Raw genomic sequence first — 26460 nt, 5'->3', positions numbered from 1 at the left:
TAAATGAAATAGAAACAAAGAAAACAATAGCAAAGATCAATAAAACTAAAAGCTAGTTCTTTGAGAAGATGAACAAAATTGATAAACCATTAACCAGACTCATCAAGAAAAAGAGGGAGAGGACTCAAATCAATAAAATTAGAAATGAAAAAGGAGAAGTTACAACAGACACTGCAGAAATACAAAGCATCCTAAGAGACTACTACAAGCAACTCTATGACAATAAAATTCACAACCTGGAAGAAATGGACAAATTCTTAGAAAGGTATAACCTTCCAAGACTGAACCAGGAAGAAACAGAAAATATGAACAGACCAATCACAAGTAATGAAATTGAAACTGTGATTAAGAACTTCCAACAAACAAAAGTCCAGGACCAGATGGCTTCACAGGTGAATTCTATCAAACATTTAGAGAAGAGCTAACACCCATCCTTCTCAAACTCTTCCCAAAAATTGCAGAGGAAGGAACACTCCCAAACTCATTCTGTGAGGCCACCATCACCCTGATAGCAAAACCAGACAAAGATACTACAAAAAAAGAAAATTACAGACCAATATCACTGATGAACAGAGATGCAAAATTCCTCAACAAAATACTAGCAAACAGAATCCAACAACACAATAAAAGAATCATACACCATGATCAAGTGGGATTTATCCCAGGGATGCAAGGATTCTTCAATATATGCAAATCAATCAATGTGATACACCATATTAACAAACTGAAGAATAAAAAATCATCTCAATAGATGTAGGAAAAGCTTTGACAAAATTCAACACCCATTTATGATAAAAACTCTCCAGAAAGTGGGCATAGAGGGAAACTACCTCAACATAATAAAGGCCATATACGACAAATCCACAGCAAACATCATTCTCAATGGTGAAAAACTGAAAGCATTTCCTCTAAGATCAGGAATGAGACAAGGATGTCCACTCTCACCACTATTATTCAACATAGTTTTGGAAGTCCTAGCCACGGAAATCAGAGAAGAAAAGGAAATAAAAGGAATCCAAATTGGAAAAGAAGAAGTAAAACTGACACTGTTTGCAGATGACATGATACTATACATAGAGAATCCTAAAAATGCCACCAGAAAACTACTAGAGCTAACCAATGAATTTGGTAAAGTTGCAGGATACAAAATTAATGCACAGAAATCTCTTGCATTCCTATACACTAATGATGAAAAATCTGAAAGAGAAATTAAGGAAACACTCCCATTTACCATTGCAACAAAAAGAATAAAATACCTAGGAATAAACCTACCTAGGGAGACGAAAGATCTGTATGCTGAAAACTATAAGACACTGATGAAAGAAATTAAAGATGATACAAACAGATGGAGAAATATGCCATGTTCTTGGATTGGAAGAATCAATACTGTGAAAATGACTATACTACCCAAAGCAATCTACAGATTCAATGCAATCCCTATCAAATTACCAATGGCATTTTTTATGGAACTAGAACAAAAACTCTTAAAATTTGTATGGAAACACAAAAGACCCTGAATAGCCAAAGCAGTCTTGAGAGAAAAAAATGGACCAGGAAGAATCAGACTCCTTGACTTCAGACTATACTACAAAGCTACAATAATCAGGACAATATGGTACTGGCACAAAAACAGAAACATAGATCAATGGAACAAGATAGAAATCCCAGAGATAAACCCACACACCTACGGTCAAATAATCTATGACAAAGGAAGCAAGGATATGCAATGGAGAAAAGACAGTCTCTTCAATAAGTGGTGCTGGGAAAACTGGACAGCTACATGTAAAAGAATGAAGTTAGAACACTCCCTAACACCATACACAAAAATAAACTCAAAATGGATTTGAGACCTAAATGTAAGACCAGGCACTATAAATCTCTTAGAGGAAAACATAGGAAGAACACTCTTTGACATAAATCACAGCAAGGTATTTTTTAATCTAACTCCTAGAGTTATGGAAATAAAAACAAAAATAAACAAATGGGACCTAATGAAACTTCAAAGCTTTTACACAGCAAAGGAAACCATAAACAAGATGAAAAGACAACACTCTGAATGGGAGAAAATATTTGCAAACAAATCAGTGGACAAAGGATTAATCTCCAAAATATATAAACAGCTCATGCAGCTCAATATTAAAGAAACAAACAATCCAATCCAAAAATGGGCAGAAGACCTAAATAGACATTTCTCCAAAGAAGACATCCAGATGGCCAAGAAGTACATGAAAAGCTGCTCAACATCACAATTATTAGAGAAATGCAAATCAAAACTACAATGAGGTATCACCTCACACCAGTTAGAATGGGCATCATCAGAAAATCTACAAACAAGTGCTGGAGAGGGTGTGGAGAAAAGGGACCCCTCTTGCACTGTTGGTGGGAATGTAAATTGATACAGCCACTATGGAGAACAGTATGGAGGTTCCTTAGAAAACTAAAAATAGAACTACCATATGACCCAGCAATCCCACTACTGGGCATATACCCAGAGAAAACCATAATTCAAAAAGATGCATGCACCCCAATGTTCATTGCAGCACTTTTTACAATAGCCAGGTCATGGCAGCAACCTAACACCCATCGACAGATGAATGGATAAAGAAGATGTGGTACATATATACAATGGAATATTACTCAGCCATAAAAAGGAACGAAATTGGGTCATTTGTTGAGACATGAATGGATCTAGAGAGTGTCATACAGAGTGAAGTAAGTCAGAAAGAGAAAAACAAATATTGTATATTAACGCATGTATGTGGAACCTAGAAAAATGGTACCGGTGAACCGGTTTGCAGGGCAGAAGTTGAGACACAGATGTAGAGAACAAACGTATGGACACCAAGGGGGGAAAGCCGTAGGTGGGTGGGGATGGTGGTGTGATGAATTGGGCGATTGGGATTGACATGTATACACTGATGTGTATAAAACTGATGACTAATAAGAATCTGCTGTATAAACAATAAATAAAATTAAATTTAAAAATTAAAAAAAAGAAATCTATTCACAGTGTATTACTACTTAGTTCTCTAATGGACAGCATTTTCATAGTCTTAATAATGTAAATACTTGATTGATTTATCTAATGATAATTCTATAACAATATTGGAGGAGAGGTGCCCAAGAGTGGCTTAATAGAGTTAAATCCTTACCTACCATAGCAAGACTAAAACAGATGATGTCAAATTTGATTTTTAAAAAAGCAGCATTGGGCTTCCCTGGTGGCGCAGTGGTTGAGAGTCCACCTGCCAATGCAGGGGACACGGGTTCGTGCCCCGGTCCGGGAAGATCTCACATGCCGTGGAGCGGCTAGGCCCGTGAGCCATCGCCGCAAAGCCTGCACGTCTGGAGCCTGTGCTCCGCAACGGGAGAGGCCACAAAAGTGAGAGGCCCGCGTACCGGAAAAAAAAAAAAAAAAAAAAAAAAGCAGCATTAACATACCACTTAGTATATGGAAGTAATGACTAGAGGGAACAGCTAAGTTAAAAATGTTTGCCCCTGAGAAGAAATATTGAACATACATATGCAGGGCAGTAGGTCATGGGACTATTGCTTTTATGGTAAAACTTTCAGGAAATCTAAAAAATGTCTTTAAAGATGTCTAGTTGATACTTTTTTAAATAGGTGAAAAATTATAAGGGAAATAGTCAAACCCTGGCCTCACTCAGGTGGAAGTTCTGTTGAAAGGACATCAGTAGATATGACTCAGAGATATCTGGTAACATATGCTCCAGAGTCAAACGGTTAAGGAACATTGGAGAACCTGAAATAACTGGACAAACACAAAAGCAAAGCATTTTTAATCTCACAGTACAGTACCTTGAAAAGTACAGTAGTACCAGCTACATCACCGCTGCTTTTATGCTTGCTTCCGCACATCCTGGGCTTGTAATAAAGATACTGTACTACAGTACTCTATACAGTACTGTACAGTAAAGTACACAAAAGCACCACCACTTGTAGAGGATGCACGCACCTGACAATGTACGCCAGACACGTGAACTAACTTACATGACTGGACATGCGAACGCACGTTCACATCTTTGAAAGTTCGCAACTTGAAGGTTCCTATATAGGGGACTTAACTGTATTCTTTCCCTTTTCTCTTATCTCTGTCAGTTGACTCTCTCCTATTAATGCTTTCATTGGTTCTTTGACTATGGCCCTGTGTTGGGATCCTTCACTGAAGATCCCTTGATCCAGTCATGCATCCTCTTCAGCTCTCCATCACCTGCCCTCTAGGTGCCTGTTTTATTCTAGCAGCCCACTACTAGGGGTCTTCTCACACTCCTAGGGGTACTCTTGGGAGCAACTTAAAATGATGCCAGGCTGGCTTTTTCTCCCAGGTGAGTTATATCCGATTTATAGGAAACCCTCACACATCCTCTCCCAAACTCTGGGAGGGCAGGTTGATCCTGGTGCAGCCACAGGCCACTCTGGCCTCATTAGGTGTGAGGTCTTCTGTGTCATCTAACTGATTCCAAGGAAGACATCTTCCTAGCACTGACACTCATACATTTTTTCCACTGGAACCTTGTTTCAAACTAGACAGAGCAACAACATTTTATCTGCCAAGAAACACCACTCCCTCTCGGATCTTGCTCTCCCCCCCCACTTCATGTCAGACCCCGCTCCCTACCCGCTACCCTCCTTGGATTCCATCCCTTGGTGCGAAGGAAGCTGGGTCTGTTTTATTCCTTTGGACATTTTAATTTGGGCTCTGGTCACACCCCATTTTGCCAGAGTCCTTACCCCCGAATCCTCCCTGACAGTCTCACAGTGAGATTGGTTCTGCCAACTCAGCTACATGTATACTCCCCAACTTCCTGCCCTGCTGACCTACACTGCTCACGTCTCATCATTCATGGTGCCCGAGCCTGCAGAGGACTTGAAATCCTCATGGTCCAGACCCACTTCTTCTAGGTCTTGTCTCCACGTTCCCCAGTTATAGTTAGGACTAATTAGGAACGGAGAAGGTTTACTTTGAAATCCATGGGACTTAGCCATCTTCCTAATGGTATCCAAGTCCAAAGTGTTGAGCCGGATGTCCACTGCAAAGTGGTGAAAGGGGACGAAGTCTCCACTTCGGCAGTGGTCACACCTGTGGGCGTTTTCTTCCAGAAAGCGGGCACATTTCAGGTGCATGGCTTTCTTCTGGTCTTTCAGCCACAGCTCATAGGCTGTTTTCTGCATCATCGGGCTGCAGAATCGAATGATGTGGCACTCAATCACCTCACTTTCCAGCTCACGGAGCTCTTCCTCTTCGCCATGGGCTAGAGAGGACAGAAAGGCAGTGGGCAATAAGTCAGCCCCTGCTACAAAATACACATCAGTTCTTTTAGCAAGATGTGCCTTAAACTAAAGGAAATATGGGTCACTTCCAGGCTCTACTTACCCATTCCTTCAGAGGGGGGTTGCAGAGAGAGGGAACGATAATTCACCTCAAACGAGGCCACGTTCTGTTTTAGGGCTATTCGTAGCTCCTTGCCATTCCGGAAACAATCAAAGACGTTGGATTTCACGAGGGTCGCCAGGGCACTGATCATCATCTTCATGTTCCAACAAGGGAGAATCTCATACAACAGTTCCGTAGTGAAGGTCAGGCCAATGATGGCTGCACATCTCACCAACATCTGGCGGGACAGGCTCATGCTATCCAGCTGGACCAGAGAGATTTCTGCAGGTGGAAAGCCACACAATAGGGAACTAGTCATCTGTCTTTATCAAATACATTCTAGAGATGGACAACTGTCCTGTTCTCTAGTTCTTGTTCAATAGAACTACACCCAGCTGAGCTAGGCCAAAAGAAGTATTTGCTTAGTACCTATTTCACAGACAGCACTTGTGTCGGGAGTACAAAAGATGGAGATGCTATGACCTAAAAATATGCATGTCCCATTGGTCATGACAATAAGATTGATTTCAAGGTGTTCTGATTTTGTGTTAAAGTGTGACAAGGGTGTGTGAGGAGAGCAGAGGTCATGCTGAGAAGTGGTCAGAAGGAGAAGGGCCTGCCATCCGTGTTCTGTGTTGACTTCTCCAGCTGCTCATTCTCTGTCTTCTTCACTGGCTGCCCTTTCTCCTGGAACTTCCCAGCAATAAGCTTTCTCTCTGTCTGCCTCAGGGATTCAGTTATTCTTGTGACAACCCATTACCATCTCTATGCTCATGACCAAGTGTCAGAGAGCTCCTAGCTCCAATTCCATCTTCTCATCTAAGTTCGGGTATCATAGCTCACATGGCTTCTTGGACATCTTGACCAGGATGTCCTTCTATTACATCACCCTCCTCAGGGACAAAATATGAACTTCTCAATATGTCCACAGAACATTGTAGAAACCAAGCTAGTCCAGATATAAGTAGGGTTAGCAGATGTAAGCTTTTATATGTAGAACAGATAAACAAAGGCTACTGTATAGCACAGAGAACTATATTTAGTATCCTATAATAAACCATGATAGAAAAAAATATTTAAAAAAAAAAAGAATGTGGGAATTCCCTGGTCGCCTAGTGGTTAGGATTCCAGGCTTTCACTGCCATGGCCTGGGTTCAATCCCGGGTCAGGGAACTGAGATCCCACAAGCTGCATCGTGTGGCCAAAAAAAAAAAAATAGAATATATATATATATGTATGTATAACTGAATCATTTGGCTGTACAGCAGAAATTAACACATTGTAAAGCAACTATACTTCAATTAAAAAAATATTGATTAAAAGAAACCAAGCTAATCCACCTTGCTATTTTAGTAGACATAGTGAATGAAACACAAATGATGCTCTTTTGGAGATAGAGAACTTGAGGTCTCATCCTTGTACTAAACATTTGAAGTTGAACATTTTATAGATGGCATGGATTGGAGCTGAATGCATGCTAAAGCACTGCTTGAAATTCATTTTTCTTGAAATGAATAACAGTACATCCCTGATATAAATTCACTTGTTTGTCATTTCTTATGGAAGTAGATAGCAGGAAAAGTATCACTGTTAGATCTTCTCTCTATTTGATTTCTGTTTAATTGAAAATGTACTATACCTCATTCTTTTATGCAGTTGAATAAAACTTTGTTCAAATCAGACTCCAGCGTATGCACAGGGGGAAGGTGGCTCCTGATTAGAAGCAGAAAAGCCAAGCTTGTAATGGAACCTTCCCATTGCCTGGGCAACACACAATAAAAACAAAGCCAGTCTTCTATCTTCCTCTCTCCTTTGTTGGAGGCATCCTAGAGAAAGCAAGAGGGGAATCTAGGTCCTGGAAAATGAACACCAGGTCAAATTTTCTTTACCTTTTAATGATGCTGGCAGTGACAAGTTTTTCAATCTGACACCACTAGCGAGGTTACAGACTTCTTCATTTCCCTCCTCAAGACCCAAAGTAAACTTTTTTAAGTCCTCTGTTGGCTTAGCAAAATTCTCTACAGAGAGGTAAAAGGGAAGAAAAGTTGAGAGTCATTGTCCTATTATTATCTGGATTTTCCAATAAACTTCGAGATGGGTCTCACATGAGAAAGAGCAGGCAGAGATGTGTGTTGGTTTGTAAAGTATTCTGGAATACTGTGTTTTAAGTAAAACTGATATATGAAAATCAAAATTTACTCAAAACATGTTTTTCCTCCCCTCCCCCCAAGAAAAAAAGGATTGGTAATAACTACAGGATGTCTTCCATAAGACATGCAGTTTTACAAATATAGCTTATATTATATACTTATATATATACTTGTATGCACATTAAAATACCCACACTCGGAGGCAAACACATTCTGTGGAAGACGGTACTCTACTTAAGATGTGGTTATTGTCAGAAAGAGATATTAAAAATGGTGAAGATTTCACGATGGCGGAGTAAGACGTGGAGATCACCTTCCCCCCGACAAATACATAAGAAATACATCTATATGTGGAACAACCCCTACAGAACACCTACTGAATGCTGGCAGAAGACCTCAGACTTTCCAAAAGGGTGTGCGAGGAGAGGGGATTCAGAACACCGCCTAAACGAGCTCTAAAGACAGGTGCAAGCTGTGACTATCACCGCAGACACCAGAGACAGGTATGAAACGCTAAGGCTGCTGCTGCAGCCACCAAGGAGCCTGTGTGCGAGCACAGGTCACTATCCACACCTCCCCTCCCGGGAGTCTGTGCAGCCCCCCACTGCCAGGGTCCCGTGATCCAGGGACAACTTCCCTGGGAGAACACACAGCGCACCTCAGTCTGGTGCAACGTCACGCCGGCCTCTGCCGCCGCAGGCCCGTCCCGCACTCCGTGCCCACCCCCCCACCCCCACCCCCAACCCCGGGCCTGAGTGAGCCAGTGCCCCTGAATCAGCTGCTGCTTTAACCCCGTCCTGTCTGAGCGGGGAAGAGATGCCCTCAGGCGATCTACACGCAGAGGAGGGGCCAAATCCAAAGCTGAAACCCAGGAACTGTGAGAACAAAGAAGAGAAAGGGAAATCTCTCCCAGCAGCCTCAGAAACAGCGGATTAAATCTCCACAATCAACATGATGTACCCTGCATCTGTGGAATACATGAATAGACAACGAATCATCCCAAATTAAGGAGCCGTGTGGATGAAAGGCTCTTGGTGCTGCAGCCAGGAGTCAGTGCTGTGCCTCTGAGGTGGGAGAGCCAACTTCAGGACACTGGTCAACAAGAGACCTCCCAGCTCCACATAATATCAAACGGCGAAAATCTCCCAGAGATCTCCATCTCAACACCAGCACCCAGCTTCACTCAACGACCAGCAAGCTACAGTGCTGGACATCCTATGCCAAACAACTAGCAAGACAGGAACACAACCCCACCCATTAGCAGAGAGGCTGCTTGAAAATATAAGTTCACAGACACCCCAAAATGCACCACCGGACGTGGTCCTGCCCACCAGAAAGACAAGATCCAGCCTCATCCACCAGAACACAGGCAGCAGTCCCCTTCACCAGAAAGCCTACACAACTCACTGAACCAAACTTACCCACTGGGGGCAGACACCAAAAACAGGAACTATGAACATGCAGCCTGCGAAAAGGAGACCCCAAACACAGTAAGTTAACCAAAATAAGAAGACAGAGAAATACACAGCAGATGAAGGAGCAAGATAAAAACCCACCAGACCAAACAAATGAAGAGGAAATAGGCAGCCTACCTGAAAAAGAATTCAGAATAATGATAGTAAAGATGATCCAAAATGTTGGAAATAGAATGGAGAAAATACAAGAAACGTTTAACAAAGACCTAGGAGAACTAAAGAGCAAACAAACAATGATGAACAACACAATAAATGAAATTAAAAATTCTCTATAAGGAATCAATAGCAGTATAACTGAGGCAGAGGAACGGATAAGGGACCTGGAAGATAAAATATTGGAAATAACTATCACTGAGCAGAATAAAGAAAAAAGACTGAAAAGAATTGAGACAGTCTCAGAGACCTCTGGTACAACATTAAATGCACCGACATTCTAATTATAGGGGTCCCAGAAGAAGAAGAGAAAAAAAAGGACTGAGAAAATATTTGAAGAGATTATAGCTGAAAATTTCCCTAATATGGGAAAGGAAATAGTCAATCAAGTCCAAGAAGCACAGAGAGTCCCATATAGGAAAAATCCAAGGAGAAACATGCCAGTACACATATTAATCAAACTATCAAAAATTAAATACAAAGGAAAAATATTAAAAGCAGCAAGGGGAAAGCAACAAACAACATACACAGGAATCACCATGAGGTTAACAGCAGATCTGTCAGCAGAAACTTTGCAAGCCAGAAGGGAGTGGCAGGACATATTTAAAGTGATGAAAGGGAAAAACCAACAACCAAGATTACTCTACCTAGCAAGGATCTCATTCAGACTCGACGGAGAAATTAAAAGCTTTACAGACAAGCAAAACCTAAGAGAATTCAGCACCTCCAAACCAGCTTTACAACAAATGGTAAAGGAACTCCTCTAGGTAGGAAACACAAGAGAAGGAAAAGACCTACAATAAAAAACACAAAACAATTAAGAAAATGGTAATAGGAACATACATATGGATAATTACCTTAAATGTAAATGGATTAAATGCTCCAACGAAAAGACATACACTGGCTGAATGGACACAAAAACAAGACCCATATATATGCTGTCTACAAGAGACCCACTTCAGACCTAGGGACACATACAGACTTAAAGTGAGGGGATGGAAAAAGATATTCCATGCAAAAGGAAATCAAAAGAAAGTTGGCGTAGCAATTCTCATACCAGACAAAATAGACTTTAAAGAGTATTACAAGAGACAAAGAAGGACACTACATAATGATCAAAGGATCAATCCAAGAAGAAGTTATAACAGTTGTAAATATTTATGCACCCAACATAGAAGCACCTCAATACATAAGGCAAATGCGAACTGCCATAAAAGGGGAAATCAACAGTAACACATTCATGGTAGGGGACTTTAACACCCCACTTTCACCAATGGACAGATCATCCAAAATGAAAATAAATAAGGAAACACAAGCTTTAAATGATACATTAAACATGATGGACTTAATTGATATTTGTAGGACAATCCATCCAAAAACAACAGAACACACTTTCTTCTCAAGTGCTCATGGAACATTCTCCAGGATAGATCATATCTTCAGTCACAAATCAAGCCTTGGTAAATTTAAGAAAATTGAAATTGTATCAAGTATCTTTTCCAACCACAAGGCTATGAGACTAGATATCAATTACAGGAAAAAAATCTGTAAAAAATACAAACACATGGAGGCTAACTGAAAGTACAATACTAAATAACCAAGAGATCACTGAATAAATCAAAGTGGAAATCAAAAAATATCTACAAACAAATGACAATGAAAACACAATGACCCAAAACCTATGGGATGCAGCAAAAACAGTTCTAAGAGGGAAGTTTATAGCAATACCATCCAACCTCAAGAAACAAGAAACATCTCAAATAAACAACCTAACCTTACACCTAAAGCAGTTAGAGAAAGAAAAACAAAAAAACCCCAAAGTTAGCAGAAGGAAAGGAATCATAAAGATCAGATCAGAAATGAAGGAAACGATAGCTAAGATCAATAAAACTAAAAGCTGGTTCTTTGAGAAGATAAAATTGATAAACCATTATCCAGACTCATGAAGAAAAAAAGGGAGAAGACTCAAATCAACAGAATTAGAAATGAAAAAGAAGTAAAAACTGACACTGCAGAAATACAAAAGATCATGAGACATTACTATAAGAAACTATATGCCAATAAAATGGACAACTTGGAAGAAATGGACAAATTCTTAGAAAAGCACAACCTTCTGAGACTGAACCAGGAAGAAATAGAAATTATAAACAGACCAATCACAAGCACTGAAATTGAAACTGGGATTAAAAATCTTCCAACAAACAAAAGTCCAGTACCAGATGGCTTCACAGGTCAATTCTATTAAACATTTAGAGAAGAGCTAACACCTATCTTTCTCAAACTCTTCCAAAACATAGCAGAGGGAGGAACACTCCCAAACTCATTCTGCGAGGCCATCATCACCCTGACACCAAAACCAGACAAAGATGTCACAAAAGAAGAAAACTTCAGGCCAATATCACTGATGAACATAGATGTAAAAATCCTCAACAAAATACTAGCAAGCAGAATCGAACAGCACATTAAAGGGATCATACACCATGATCAAGTGGGGTTTATCCCAGGAATGCAAGGATTCTTCAATATATGCAAATCAATCAACGCGATACACCATATTAACAAACTGAAGGAGAAAAACCATATGATCATCTCAATAGATGCAGAGAAAGCTTTCGACAAAATTCAACACCGATTTATGATAAAAACCCTCCAGAGAGTAAGCATAGAGGGAACTTACCTGAACATAATAAAGGCCATATATGACAAACCAACAGTCAGCATTGTTCTCAATGGTGAAAAACTGAAACCATTTCCACTAAGATAAGGAACAAGACAAGGTTGCCCATTCTCACCACTACTATTCAACGTAGTTTTGGAAGTTTTAGCCACAGCAATCAGAGAAGAAAAGGAAATAAAAGGAATCCAAATTGGAAAAGAAGAAGTAAAACTGACACTGTTTGCAGATGACATGATACTATACATAGAGAATCCTAAAGATGCTACCAGAAAACTGCTAGAGCTAATCAATGAATTTGGTAAAGTTGCAGGATACAAAATTAATGCACAGAAATCTCTTGCATTCCTAGACACTAATGATGAAAAATCTGAAAGAGAAATTAAGGAAATACTCCCATTTACCACTGCAACAAAAAGAATAAAATACCTAGGAATAAACCTACCTAAGGAGACAAAAGACCTGTATGCAGAAAACTATAAGACACTGATGAAAGAAATTGAAGAAGATACAAACAGATGGAGAGATATACCATGTTCTTGGATTGGAAGAATCAACATTGTGAAAATGACTATAATACCCACCAAAGCAATCTACAGTCAATGCAATCCCTATCAAACTACCACTGGCATTTTTCATAGAACTAGAACAAAAATTTCACAATTTGCATGGAAACACAAAAGACCCTGAATAGCCAAAGCAATCTTGAGAAAGAAAAATGGAGGTGGAGGAATCAGGCTCCCTGACTTCAGACTGTATTACAAAGCTACAGTAATCAAGACAGTATGGTACTGGCACAAAAACAGAAATATAGATCAATGGAACAGGATAGAAAGCCCAGAGATAAACCCATGCATATATGGTCAACTAATCTATGATAAAGGAGGCAAGAATATACAATGGAGAAAAGACAGCCTCTTCAATAAGTGGTGCTGGGAAAACTGGACAGCTACATGTAAAAGAATGAAATTAGAACATTCCCTAACACCATACACAAAAAGAAAGTCAAAATGGATTAAAGACCTAAATGTAAGGCCAGACATTATAAAACTCTTAGAGGAAAACATAGGCAGAACACTCTATGACATAAATCACAGCAAGATCCCTTTTGACCCACCTCCTAGAGAAATGGAAATAAAAGCAAAAATAAACAAATAGGACCTAATGAAACTTAAAAACTTTTGCACAGCACAGGAAACTAGAAACAAGATGAAAAGACAACCCTCAAAATGGGAGAAAATATTTGTAAATGAAGCAGCTGACAAAGGATTAATCTCCAAAATATACAAGCAGCTCATGCAGCTCAAGATCAAAAAAGCAAATAACCCAATCCAAAAATGGGCAGAAGACCTAAATAGACATTTCTACAAAGAAGATACACAGATTGCCAACAAACACATGAAAGGATGTTCAACATCACTAATCATTAGAGAAATGCAAATCAAAACTACAATGAGGTATCACCTCACACTGGTCAGAATGGCCATCATCAAAAAATCCACAAACAATAAATGCTGGACGGGATGTGGAGAAAAGGGAACCCTGTGGTGCTGTTGGTGGGAATGTAAATTGATACAGCCACTATGGAGAACAGTATGGAGGTTTCTTAAAAAACTAAAAGTAGAACTACCATATGACCCAGCAAACCCAGTACTGGCCATATACCCTGAGAAAACCATAATTCAAAAAGAGTCATGTACCACAATGTTCACTGCAGCACTATTTACAATAGCCAGGATATGGAAGCAAACTAAGTGCCCGTCAAATGATGAATGGATAAAGAAGATGTGCCACATATATACAATGGAGTATTACTCAGCCATAAAAAGAAATGAAATTGAGTAATTTGTGGTGAGGTGATGGACCTAGAGTCTGTCATACAGAGTGAAGTAAGTCAGAAAGAGAAAAACAAATACCATATGCTAACACATATATATGGAATCTAAAAACAAAATGGCTCTGAAAAACTTAGGGGAAGGACAGGAATAAAGACGCAGATGTAGAGAATGGACTTGAGGACACGGGGAGGGGGAAGGGTAAGCTGGGATGAAGTGAGGAGTGGCATGGAGATATACACACTACCAAATGTAAAATAGCTAGTGGGAAGCAGCCTCATGGCACGGGGAGATCAGCTCGGTGCTTTGTATCCACCTAGAGGCTAGGATAGGGAGGGTGGGAGGGAGACGCAAGAGAGAGGAGAAATGGGGATAAAGGTACATGCATAGATGATTCACTTTGTTATACAGCGGAAACTAACACACCATTGTAAAGCAATCATACTCCAAGAAAGATGTTTAAAAAAACACAACAATTTAACCAAAATCCTTAAGATTATAACTTTCAGCAAGGTAATTTTTCATATTAGAAACTCATATGATTTCAGTGATCCAGAAAAAATATGTTGAAAACAGATGCTCATAGTCTCCTTAAACATTAAAATATTGTACATAGCCTAAATATCCAGCCATAACACAGTGATTACCTTAAATATTACATAGCCATTATGGTACAATTGTTGAGGAATACTGAGTTTGGAAAGTCTTCAGCTGAGTGAAATAGGATAGTAAATATACCATATGATACCAAAAAAAAAAAAAAAAAGGTGAAGTTTGAATAGTGAGCTTGCCTAATCATTTTTCTCCCGGTACTCCAAAATGCATTACTTATTTGTCCCTCCAGTCACTCATTAACAGTTGAGTTGCAAGACACTGAAATAGGTGATGTGGAAATACGAGGGTGAACGTACTAAGTTCCCGACCTCCTGGAAAGATAAGGTATATACACAGAGAGCCAGACGACCAGACGGTAAACAAGTGCCACGTGAGTAGGCACAGACAGTAAGGGCTGGAGAGTTCATATCAACACAGTACAGACTTTTTATGCACCATAACCTGGGAAGGCTATAAATGTGGCTAATGCATGCTTCCAGCCCTCAAGGATCTTAACATTTATGGAGAAGATATTTAGGCAACTAATCATAATACAGGAAAAGTGACTTAATAAGATAATCTCCTAATGTGAGTCAGTTTTGTGAAAGAAATAAACCTGGTGATAGAGACTAACAGGAAAGTGCAGAGAGAGGAAGGCCTTCCTTAAGCAGGGCATGGTCAGAGAAAGTGGCTGTGAGGAGGTAACACCTGAGCTAAGGGAGAGAGGGAGCAGGTATGTGAAATGCCAGAGGAGAGGGAGCAGAAAGGAGCTCGGGTGCTGGAGGAGCAGAAATGTGGCTGGAGCACATTTCAGAGTATTGGTGAGGCCACAGAGGGGGTGGAAGGAAGCTCCCTCAGGGATCTCCAGTCCAAGGTAAGGAGTTTGGATTTCATTGTAAACTCAATGGGAAACCACTAAAAGTTGTTTGGTTTTTCAAAAATTCTTTTATTTGGTAAGTTTCAAATTTATGAAAAGTTATAAGAATAACACTATATAGTCTTTATTCCAATTCATGTACTGTTAACATTTTGCTCCATTTTTTATAGCCTTTGTTCTCTCTATATGTACTTATTTTTTCTGAAGCATTTCGTTTGAGTGTTAAGTTGCATAATTCATGCCCTTTAATCCCCAAATACTTTACTCTGAATTCCCCAAGAATAACAACATTCTCTTACGTAAGTAGAATATACTTATCATCTTCAGAAAATTTAACATTGATACAATAATTTACTGTCCATAATCCAGTTTTGTCAACTGACTCAGTAATGTTCCTTAACATTCTTTTTCTTTTTTTTTTTTGTGAACAGCCCAGATGTCCTCCAACAGATGAATGGAGGTATGTCCACACCATGGAACACTGCTCACCAGCTAATAAGACCAAACCATTGATACACACAACAACCTAGATCATCTCCAGAGAGTTACACTGAGTGAAAAACAAATCTCAAAAGATTACATATACAATATTATTCCACTTGTAAAAATGTTTGAAATTACAAAATTATAGAAATGGAAAACTGATTAGCAATTACCAGGGGTTAAGAAGGAAGTAGGGGTAGGAGAGAAGTGGGGGGTGGCTATCATAGGGCAACATAAGGGATCCTCATGGTGATGGAAATGTTCTGTATCTTGACTGTATCAATATTAATATCCTGGTTGTGATATATACATATATTTTTAACATCTTTATTGGACCTGGTTGTGATATTATACTGCAGTTTTGCTGATGTTACTACTGGGGAAAACTAGGTAAAGGGTATACAGAATCTCTCTATATTATTTTTTACAATGGCCTGTAAATTTATAATCACCTCAAAAAGTTTAATTAAAAACAAATCAATGAGACAGCAAAGTATTATTGTATTCAGTCACTTCATTTATACTCCAAGAGGTCCCCAGAATGCTTCCTGTGGTGTCAGACAGAGAGAAGGTGCTCAGTAGATGTTTGTTTAATGAATAAATAAGAAAGGATTTGAGTTGCCTTTACCCCCCCCCCCATTTTATAGCAGGTACCTGGCCATAAACGTTGTGACTAATCCCAAAATACTAGCTATTAAATGACATATGTGGAACTGGAACTCTGGACTCCTAACTTCAAGGCCAAAATTTTCTTTTGATTACATCTTTTTTTCTAACATCTTTATTGGAGTATAATTGCTTTACAATGGTGTATTAGTTTCTGCTTTATAACAAAGTGAATCAGTTATACATATACATATGTCCCCATATCTCTTCCCTCTTGCATCTCCCTCCCTCCCACCCTCCCTATCCCACCCCTCTAGGTGGTCACAAAGCACCGAGCTGATCTCCCTGTGCTATGTGGCTGCTTCCCACTAGCTATCTATTTTACATTGGGTAGTGTGTATATGTCCATGCCACTCTCTCACTTCGTCCCAGCTTACCCTTCCCCCTCCCCGTATCCTCAAGTCCATTCTCTAGTAGGTCTGTGTCTTTATTCCCATCTTACCCCTAGGTTCTTCACGACCATTTTTTTTTTAGATTCCATGTATATGTGTTAGCATACGGTATTTATTTTTCTCTTTCTGACTTACTTCACTCTGTATGACAGTCTCTAAGTCCATCCACCTCACTACAAATAACTCAATTTCATTTCTTTTTATGGCTGAGTAATATTGCATTGTATATATGTGCCACATCTTCTTTATCCATTCATCTGTTGATGGACACTTAGGTTGCTTCTGTATCCTGGCTATTGTAAATAGAGCTGCAATGAACATTGTGGTACATGACTCTTTTTGAATTATGGTTTTCTCAGGGTATATGCCCAGTAGTGGGATTGCTGGGTCATATGGTAATTCTATTTGTAGTTTTTTAAGGAACCTCCATACTGTTCTCCATAGTGGCTGTATCACCTTACATTCCCACCAACAGTGCAACAGGGTTCCCTTTTCTCCACACCCTCTCCAGCATTTATTGTTTGTGGATGTTTTGATGATGGCCATTCTGACCGGTGTGAGATGATAGAAAGCCCAGAGATGATTACATCTTTATACTCTCTCTTTTCATGGAAGAGATGCTATCTCTTAAACCTTCACGGTCTCCTTTGTGTCAAAACATAGTTTCTTTCTTCCTTCCTTTCTTTCTTTCTTTCTTTTTATTTTTGCTAGAATATGATTTTTTTCTTCTCATCACTGCCATCTCCCTAAACAACTAGTATATCCATCACAGATATTTTCTTATCATTCACGTTAACCTTAATCCTCTACATCCCAGCTTGCATCTTTACCCCATTCCCCAACCCCTACCCTTCTCCCTTCACTAAAACTATTTTCTTAAAAATTCCAACTGCCCTCTTTGTGACATCATATCAAAGTTCATCCTTCTGTATGTCTCTGTAGCATGAGAACCTTGTTGACAATTCACTTTGAGCTAATAATTTTACCTCTGGAAAACAAGTTATCCTTTTGCCCAGATAACATCTACATCCCCCGTCGGTTCTGATTCTGGGCTTTAAGATTCTCCAGTGTTCTTTCATTTCTATTACACGTCTACATTCTTTCTCCCAGTTCAGTGAGTCCCGGGCAATGTTAAGTTCTCTCACAATCTGGGATATCAAGTCCAACGTTCTTTGCCTCCCCAAAGCCTCTGACCCGTATAGGAAGCAGCCTATGGAAAAGCCCACCCTTGCCACCCTCTCTGCAGAAGGAGACAGGGAGAAAGAACCATCATTATGGGACTTACTGAACAGGTTATTCCAGGTCACATTTGTCTTCTCCTCAGACTCTATTGTTTGGAAAACGAGTACCCTGTGATGGTCCAGGTTTTTAAGCAATTCTTCACAGTAAAATGGAATCCCACAGCTTCCCTCGACCAGGTACCTGTAGTGAAAACAATGCAATCTATTTATATCAAAGAACCATCTTTAAAGAAGTAAAAATATTTGCGTTTTCTCAATCACCTGAAAATAATCACTTCTCTTTCTCCATTTGTTTTGGTTTGTTTTTCATTTTTAGGGATTGCTTTTTCTTTTTTCTTTCTTTTTTTTTTTGCTGTATGCAGGCCTCTCACTGTTGTGGCCTCTCCCGTTGCGGAGCACAGACTCCGGATGCGTGCAGGCTCAGCGGCCATGGCTCACGGGCCCAGCCGCTCCGCGGCATGTGGGATCTTCCCGGACTGGGGCACGAACCCGTGCTCCCTGCATCGGCAGGTGGACTCTCAACCACTGCGCCACCAGGGAAGCCCTTTCTTTCATTTTTAAAATTACATAATAAACCATTTAAATATTTCAGAAGTCAAAACTATGTAATAAGGTACATCCTCAGTCTTGCTTCCCTTCCTCACCTTATAAGTAAGCATTTAAATTAGTTTCTGGTTTATCTTTTCAACGTTTCTTTTTAAAACTATAGAAAATGCACACACGTATTTCACTCTCTTCCTTAGATAAAAGACAGCAAGTTATATATACTGCACACTAGGCAACCCCTTGTTTTTTCACTCAACAATGTATCCTGGTCATCCCGTCATATCAGTAGATCTTTCTTATTTCTCTTTATAGCTACATAGGGCTCAATCGTGTGGATGCATCCTAGTTCATTCTGACTATCCTCTTAGAGATGGACATTTGGATTGCTTTCAGTCTTTTACTAGTACAAATAATGCCTCAATAAAAACTGTGCCCATATGTCACTTCATATTTTTGTCACTATATATATTTTAAAATTTTTAAAAATTTTTTATTGAAGTATAGTTGATTTACAATGTTGTGTTAGTTTCAGGTGTACAGCAAAGTGATTCAGATATATATATATATATATATATATATATATATTCTTTTTCAGATTCTTTTCCCTTATAGGTTATTACAAAATATTGAGCATAGTTCCCTGTCAGTATATCTTTGAGATAGGTTCCTAGAATTGGGAAGGCTAGATCAAAAAGTAAATGCATATATAATAAATGTATACATATATAATAAATACATACATAATAAATAAATAAATACATACATACAGAGAGAAAGAGGGAGAGACAGAGAGACAAAGGGAAAGAACACACAAAATTCATGCCTGCGGGCTTCCTTGGTGGCGCAGTGGTTGAGAGTCTGCCTGCCAATGTGGAGGACACGGGTTCAAGCCCTGGTCTGGGAGGGTCCCACATGCCGCGGAGCAACTAGGCCCATGAGCCATGGCCGCTGAGCCTGCGCGTCTGGAGCTCGTGCTCCACAGCGAGAGAGGCCGCAACAGTGAGAGGCCCGCGCACCGCAATGAAGAGTGGCCCCCACTTACTGCAACTGGAGAAAGCACTCGCGTAGAAACGAAGACCCAACACAGCCAAAAATAAATAAATAAATAAAAATACAATTTGAAAAAAAAAATAAATTCATGCCTGGAGTTATTTTAAATGAGACTTTGTCCAAGACATTTCTCTTCCAGAAGCAAAGCAACCTCACCAGAAAGAACAGATACAGATACCGAGGTGGCTTGTAAACAGCCAGATAAGGAAGAGGCATTGTCCATGTTGTTAAGGGGACTGCTGTCAAGACCCCAGGAGAGGAGTCACTGAGGAGCTCAGAGAGCACTGACGTCACCATCTACCATGACAGGGAACACCAGTACCAGACCACGTTATTGCCAGCGACTAAGACCTTGCTCCGCTGTGGGCTGTGGTTCTTAAGGCTTACCAGTCTGCCTTTCATGTTACTTGCCCATGACAGTGCCCTTAGTCACTGTGGGTTAGAGTGCGTGTACCCATAGCCAGCATGATGAAAGGGAAACAAAACTGATGTCCTAAGCAACGTTTGAGATGGTGTAACAGGGACCATAACAAGGAAAAGTGAGTAGCATCCATCCTATCAAGCATGTTCAGTGGCCCCTCTGAAAGGCGGGACCAGCAAGAATCCTGAAATGGCCGCTTTCAGACACATCTTAAGGAATCTGATGAAGTCTGGACCTGGAGAATGAGTGCAGATGTCAAGGCCTCAGGATAGAAATAGTTTACTCACGTGTCTAGTTCTTTGGGGATGCCCCTGACGTTGAGGTCTAGGCAGACCTTGTTGAGGATGTCCTGAGGCTGCACGGCTCCAAGGATGACATAGGTGGTGTTCCTGTTCTTCATTATGGCACTGGCAGCTGCACAGGGTATGTCGATGAAGGGGGACAGGGACATGATGATGAAGATGGGAACAGACCGGATAAGCTTCTCCATAAATGTCCAGGAGGCTGAATCGATAAACTGGCCTTCATCGATGATGAAAATAATCCTTTCCTCTTTCACTGTCTGGACAAGGTGGAGAAACAGAAAGAAAAATGCTGTAGGACTTCAGGGTTTTTTTTGTTTTTGTTTGATTTTTTGGCCGCACCGAGCAGCTTGCGGGATCTCAGTTCCCCGACCAGGGATTGAACCCAGGCCATGGCACCGAAAGCGCCAAATCCTAACTAGACCACTAGGGAACTCCCGTGACTTCAGTTTTTTATACACATGTATGGGTATGCATATGTATCCACCGAATTTTGTGAAGCTAAGTTAAATCTGTTCTTTCTAATAACTTTGCGTTAATTTAGATTCCGCTGATTGGAATCTGTGGCAATTGGGACAGAACTGGCTGGAATAGACTCTTACTTGGTCAAATCTTTGTGTAAAGATAATGTAAATATATAGGACAGATGGGGTTTTAGTCAAGTTAAACAGCCATTACATAAAAATTACTGAGGTTTACTTCAAGTCATTCTAATCTATTGAAAAACGAAGGTCTCCTGGAAATACCTATCTGACATTTATTCAACCAACATCGATTCAACACATATTTACCAAGCACCCACTGGGCTAGGTGCTGGAGGCAGGCTGCTGAGCAAAACTCACCTGGTCCTTGCCCTGCCGGCCGTTTATGCTGTTCTAGCTTGAACTGCGGCACATGTTACACTTAAAAACAGATCGTGTGTCCCTCTTCTTGTGTAGAGTACCTTTCCCTAACTAGTCTGAATTATTTATTTACTCATTAAGCATTTATTGTGCATCTGTTAGGGTCAGGTACTGTTTGAAGCACTGAGGATAGAGTATTAGACAAAATATAGAGCTTACATTTAGCGTGAGCCCCTGCATAGCGGGCCCTGCGTTTCCATAGTGTAAGATGTCTAAATGGAGAAAACCTTCCCCACTCTTACTGCTCCAGGCTGCTCTTGGCTTCTTTTGTTTCCCTCTGGGAAGAGATTGGGTTAAGCCATTCTTTCCCTCTGCATGTTTTTATAAACTAGAGCAGCAAAGGCTACATTCAAATTTCAGAAGATGATCATTATAAAGTATTATAGCCTGCCTTATCGCATATATGTAAGTCCCCTCTTACAGCCCCATTCTGTCACCAGATAGTTAGTTCTTCACTGACCCTGAGAACATTTTAATGAATAGGGTTAGCATCCCGTTGTTTTGTTTGGTTTTGTATTTGACTAATATCTTTAAAACTACGGGGCAGGGAATTCCTTGGTGGCACAGTGGTTGAGAGTCTGTCTGCCAATGCAGGGGACACAGATTCGAGCCCTGGTCCAGGGAGATCCCACATGCCACAGAGCAACTAAGCCCATGCACCACAACTACTGAGCCTGTGCTCTATAGCCCACAAGCCACAGCTACTAAGCCTGCAAGCCACAACTACTAAAGCCTGCACACCTAGAGCCCGTGCTCCACAGCAAGAGAAGCCACCGCAATAAGAAGACCGCGAATCGCAACAAAGAGTAGCCCCCACTCACCACAACTAGAGAAAGCCCCTGTGCAGCAACAAAGACCCAACGCAGCCACATAAATAAATAAATAAATAAAACTACGGGGCAGTTAGAAATGTGAGTTTTAGTCATAGAATAGCCTTGTCAGTGAATTATTTGTGAATTGGGGAGAGTAAAGCAGGAACCAAAAAACCTACATGAATTCAATAGTACATCAATGGCGTCAGCTTCTTCACATTTAAAATGAGGAGACTGAAATATTACTCAGCCATAAAAAAGAACGAAATAATGCTGTTTACAGTGACATGGATGGACCTAAAGATTATCACACTGGGCTTCCCTGGTGGCGCAGTGGTTGGGAGTCCGCCTGCCAATGCAGGGGACGCGGGTGCGTGCCCCAGTCCGGAAAGATCCCACATGCCGCGGAGCGGCTGGGCCCGTGAGCCATGGCCGCTGAGCCTGCGCGTCCAGAGCCTGTGCTCTGCAACAGGAGAGGCCACGGCAGTGAGAGGCCCGTGTACCGCAAAAAAAAAAAAAAAAAAAAAAAAAGGTTATCACACTAAGTGAAGTAAGTCAGACAGAGAAAGACAAATATCATGTGATATCACTTATATGTGGAATCTTTAAAAAAGGTACAAATGAACCTATTTACAAAACAGAAACAGAATCACAGATGTAGAACACAAATTTATGGTTACAAAGGGGGAAAGGTGGGGGGAGGGATAAACTGGGAGATTGGGATTGACATATACACACTACCATATATAAAATAGATAGCTAACAAGAACCTTTTTTTTTTTTTTTTTTTCGGTACACGGGCCTCTCACCGCTGTGGCCTCTCCCGTTGCGGAGCACAGGCTCCGGACGCGCAGGCTCAGCGGCCATGGCTCACGGGCCCAGCCGCTCCGCGGCATGTGGGATCTTCCCGGACCGGGACACGAACCCGTGTCCCCTGCATCGGCAGGCAGACTCTCAACCACTGCGCCACCAGGGGAGCCCAAGAACCTATTTTATAGCACAGGGAACTCTACTCAACACTCTGTGATGACCCATATGGGAATAGAATCTAAAAAAGAGAGTATGTGTATATATATGTATAACTGATTCACTTTGCTGTACACAACAAACCAACACAACATAGAAACTAACACAACATTGTAAGTCAACTATACTCCAATAAAAATTAATTAAAAACATAAAATAAAATGAGGAGATGGAATCAGGTCCTCTCTGATGTGAAAAAAGCCAACACTTACACTGCACCTACCATGTTCCCAGCACTGCGTGGTGTGCTTTCATAAATGAACTTATTTAAAATCTTCGTTAACGGACTTCCCTGGTGTTGCAGTGGTTAAGAATCCGCCTGCCAATGTAGGGGACATGGGTTCGAGCCCTGGTCTGGGAAGATCCCACATGCTGCAGAGCAACTAAGCCCATGCGCCACAACTACTGAGCCTGGGCTCTAGAGCCCACGAGCCACAACTACTGAGCCCACATGCGGCAACTACTGAAGCCCGTGCGCCTAGAGCCCGTGCTCCACAACAAGAGAAGCCACCACAATGAGAAGCCCGCACACCTCAACGAAGAGTAGCCCCTGCTCACTGCAACTAGAGAAAGCCCGTGTGCAACAACAAAGACCCAATGCAGCCAAAAAAATTTTTTTAATTAAAAAAAAAAAAAATCTTCGTAACATTCATAGGAGGTGGCACTATTGAATCTATTTACTGAGAAAATTTAGGCACAGAGAAGTTAAGCCACTTGCCCAAGGTCATACTGATAGTAAATGATCCAAAGATTGTGGTCATAGCACAGAGTCAAAGCACAGCTTTACTCATGGTTTCCAACTAGGTTGTGGATCAGAACCAACTGAGAAGTTTCAAAACAAAAACAAACAACTAAACAGATTTCTAGGCCCCAACGAAACCCTTTTCAATTTGGGGTAGAATTCACAAATCCATATATTTTATGAAGCTTCCTGGATACTTGTGATGCAAACAGTCCAAAGCCTGACATTTAGAAACTACTGATATAGCCTTATTTGCCTGCAGTGGAGAAGAAGGAAGTTGTATTATAAACTTACACAATGCCACAAACTTGAATTGTTTATTTATTATGTGCCAGACACTGCTGGTCAATAGTGATACAAAAATGAGAAAGAGGCTCCCTTTCCTTAAGAAGCTCACAACCTCCTGAGGGGGAGAGACACATATATAAGTAGCAAATTGCAATACAGTATGGAAAATACAGTAAGAAATATGTTCAAAGTGTTACAGAAACACAGCAGAAGAGGAATTAGTCATGCCTTGTGATTTGGGGGAGTTCTCACTGAAGAGGTGACACTGAATGATGAGTAGCATTTCTCCAGGTTAAAAAAAAAAAGTCTTTTGGCTTTTATCTCATTAGTATTGAGAATTACTTGGATAGTACAAAGCACAGGTTGGAGCGATTTGCATACACTTTGGCAGTTGTATGGAGGATGAATTGGAGTGGAGAGGTATGAGGCACAGAGATTAGTTCGAAAGCTATGGAAAACAGTCCAGGAAGAGAAACAGGCTGAACTACAGTAGGGAACAGAGGACGGGGAGATTCCAGAGTCAGTCTGAGGTAGACATGGTAGGACTTGTCAACTGAGCAAAGATAACTTCAAATGATGTGCGAATGAATTTGCTATTGACTAAATCAAGGGTCAGGATCAAGATGAGGGAGATAGGGCACTAAAGTAGGAAAAAAATGAATTTAGTATTAGACACTGAATTGAGTGTGAGTCCCCATATCCAAGTGGAATATACAGTTCTTGGAAATATGGTTTTGGTGCTTATACGAGAGCTGAGGAATGGGATATAAAGTTGGTGATCATCAACATATAATGGACAGTCATGATATTATTCAGAGAGCAAAAGTTAACATTGGTTGAGTGTTTCCAATGAAAGAGGCACTATTCTACGTTTTACACATAATCTAGTCATTTAAACCTTACAACCCTGTGAGCTAGGTACTATTATTTCCTCATTTTATAGAAGGTAAAGTAAAAGCATGGACAGGTTGAGTCACTTGATCAAGGTTACCCAGGTAGCAAGTGACAGGCCTAAGGGCTCAAACCTTGGTAGACTGATTACAGAGCCTATATACATAACCAGTTTGATAGACTGCATCTCATACGGAAGGAGAGAAAAAGAGGACTGGTTTTAAGGGGAGGCCAAACTCCCAGGAGTAATGTTAAAGGACTCCTTTTAAGCACAGCTAAATTCTGAACAGACTCTTAGCTTGAGGTTTGGAAGGATGGAGGAAAATGAAACACTTTGGGTTAAAGCTTTCACATACTTCAAAGCTTCTTGCCATTGGAGTCTAAACCCTTGAGGTCACCTGGCTTTGCGGTGAGACGTCCAGTTTCCCCCTCCCCATTATTTGACCTATAGACGCTCTTACTTGCTCCAAGATCTTCATAAACAACGCTTCCAACTGCTTCTGCTTTCTCGTGGTGCTCATCCTGGAAACCTCTCGTGAAATAGGGAACTGTATAAAGAATTATGAGAATATTGAGTATGCGCAAATAGCAGGGGGAACTACTAGTTGTATGACTCTGGCAATTCACTTTACTGTTCTGTACCTTAAAATCCTCATGTGCTAGGTAATCCATAACATCCCTTCCAGCTCTGGTACTCTATGTCATTGAATCTAATAGATACAGGACAGAACAGGGCACATTCTTGTCTTTGCATTGGCAGTCACCTGTGGGAGCAGAGTGATTTCGTGCCCTGGACTAGCTAGTATAGCATAGCTATGATGGGAAGGTGAGAAAAGAAATGAATCAGCAGGTGGCTATTTGGGTTTTCTTGAGTCTGGTACCAATATATCTCAGGAAGGTGGCTCATTCAAGGATTGGGAGTCATTTCCTTACCACCTGGACGCTGCAGATGAGAAAACAAGAGGATAATAAAGGCCAAAGAGATGCAAAGTCATAAAGCATCAGGGAGGAGCGGCCACATCTGCCCCTTCACTATTTCTAACGGGAGTCTAACGCTAGCTAGTTACCTGCACATGGAAAATGTCATTAAGAAGACAATGGAACTTTTCATCCAGCAGTGACTTGACTTTATTTTGAAGGTTGGTCTGTCGTTCTTTATAATGTTTGCAAGTATCCAGACCTAGTACATTGGCCATTAGTATCTGGATGGTATAAAAATTCTGATGGAAGCTGATCTTAGTCAACGCAATAGCAATAGTCCTGTTTATAAGAAAGTCAGGAATCAGAGTTTTAAAATATGTTTTTTGAAAACAATAAAGGTTGAAGGAAAGCCCTGACTCCTCATATTCAGTTGTAATGACAGATTTCCCAAGCTATCTGGAAGCTGTTCTTTATTTGTGCTTCAGATACCCTCCCTTATTCCACTATGTTTCTAAGCTCTGTAAATGTATCCTAGCTATCCCCTCTTCTCTAGCCCTACCGCCAATGCCTGAGTTCAGGCCCTCATACTCTCACCTATACTCCCTACCAGCATACTACTACCTC

General features: G+C 40.6%; 1 protein-coding gene across 1 annotated transcript in view; it reads right to left on the bottom strand.

Annotated features, from left to right (window-relative positions):
• Window positions 1–26460, bottom strand: part of ADCY10 (adenylate cyclase 10) — a 96760-nt gene that overhangs the window by 33246 nt on the left and 37054 nt on the right. Inside the window, exons 14-20 of the mRNA XM_022560065.2 lie at window positions 25983–26175; window positions 25377–25463; window positions 20240–20514; window positions 17980–18116; window positions 7285–7413; window positions 5396–5677; window positions 4983–5273 (exon numbers count right to left, since the gene is read on the bottom strand). Of these exons, the coding sequence (XP_022415773.2) occupies window positions 4983–5273; window positions 5396–5677; window positions 7285–7413; window positions 17980–18116; window positions 20240–20514; window positions 25377–25463; window positions 25983–26175 (1394 nt within the window). The remainder of the gene's footprint in view (window positions 1–4982; window positions 5274–5395; window positions 5678–7284; window positions 7414–17979; window positions 18117–20239; window positions 20515–25376; window positions 25464–25982; window positions 26176–26460) is intronic.

The sequence above is a fragment of the Delphinapterus leucas genome, chromosome 1 (assembly GCF_059928025.1).
Source record: "Delphinapterus leucas isolate spDelLeu-1000000601 "Yukka" chromosome 1, BTC_Dleu_Yukka2, whole genome shotgun sequence".
NCBI lineage: Eukaryota > Metazoa > Chordata > Mammalia > Artiodactyla > Monodontidae > Delphinapterus > Delphinapterus leucas.
Note: the sequence above shows the minus strand (reverse complement) of the source record. Positions and strands in the feature narration are given on the sequence as shown.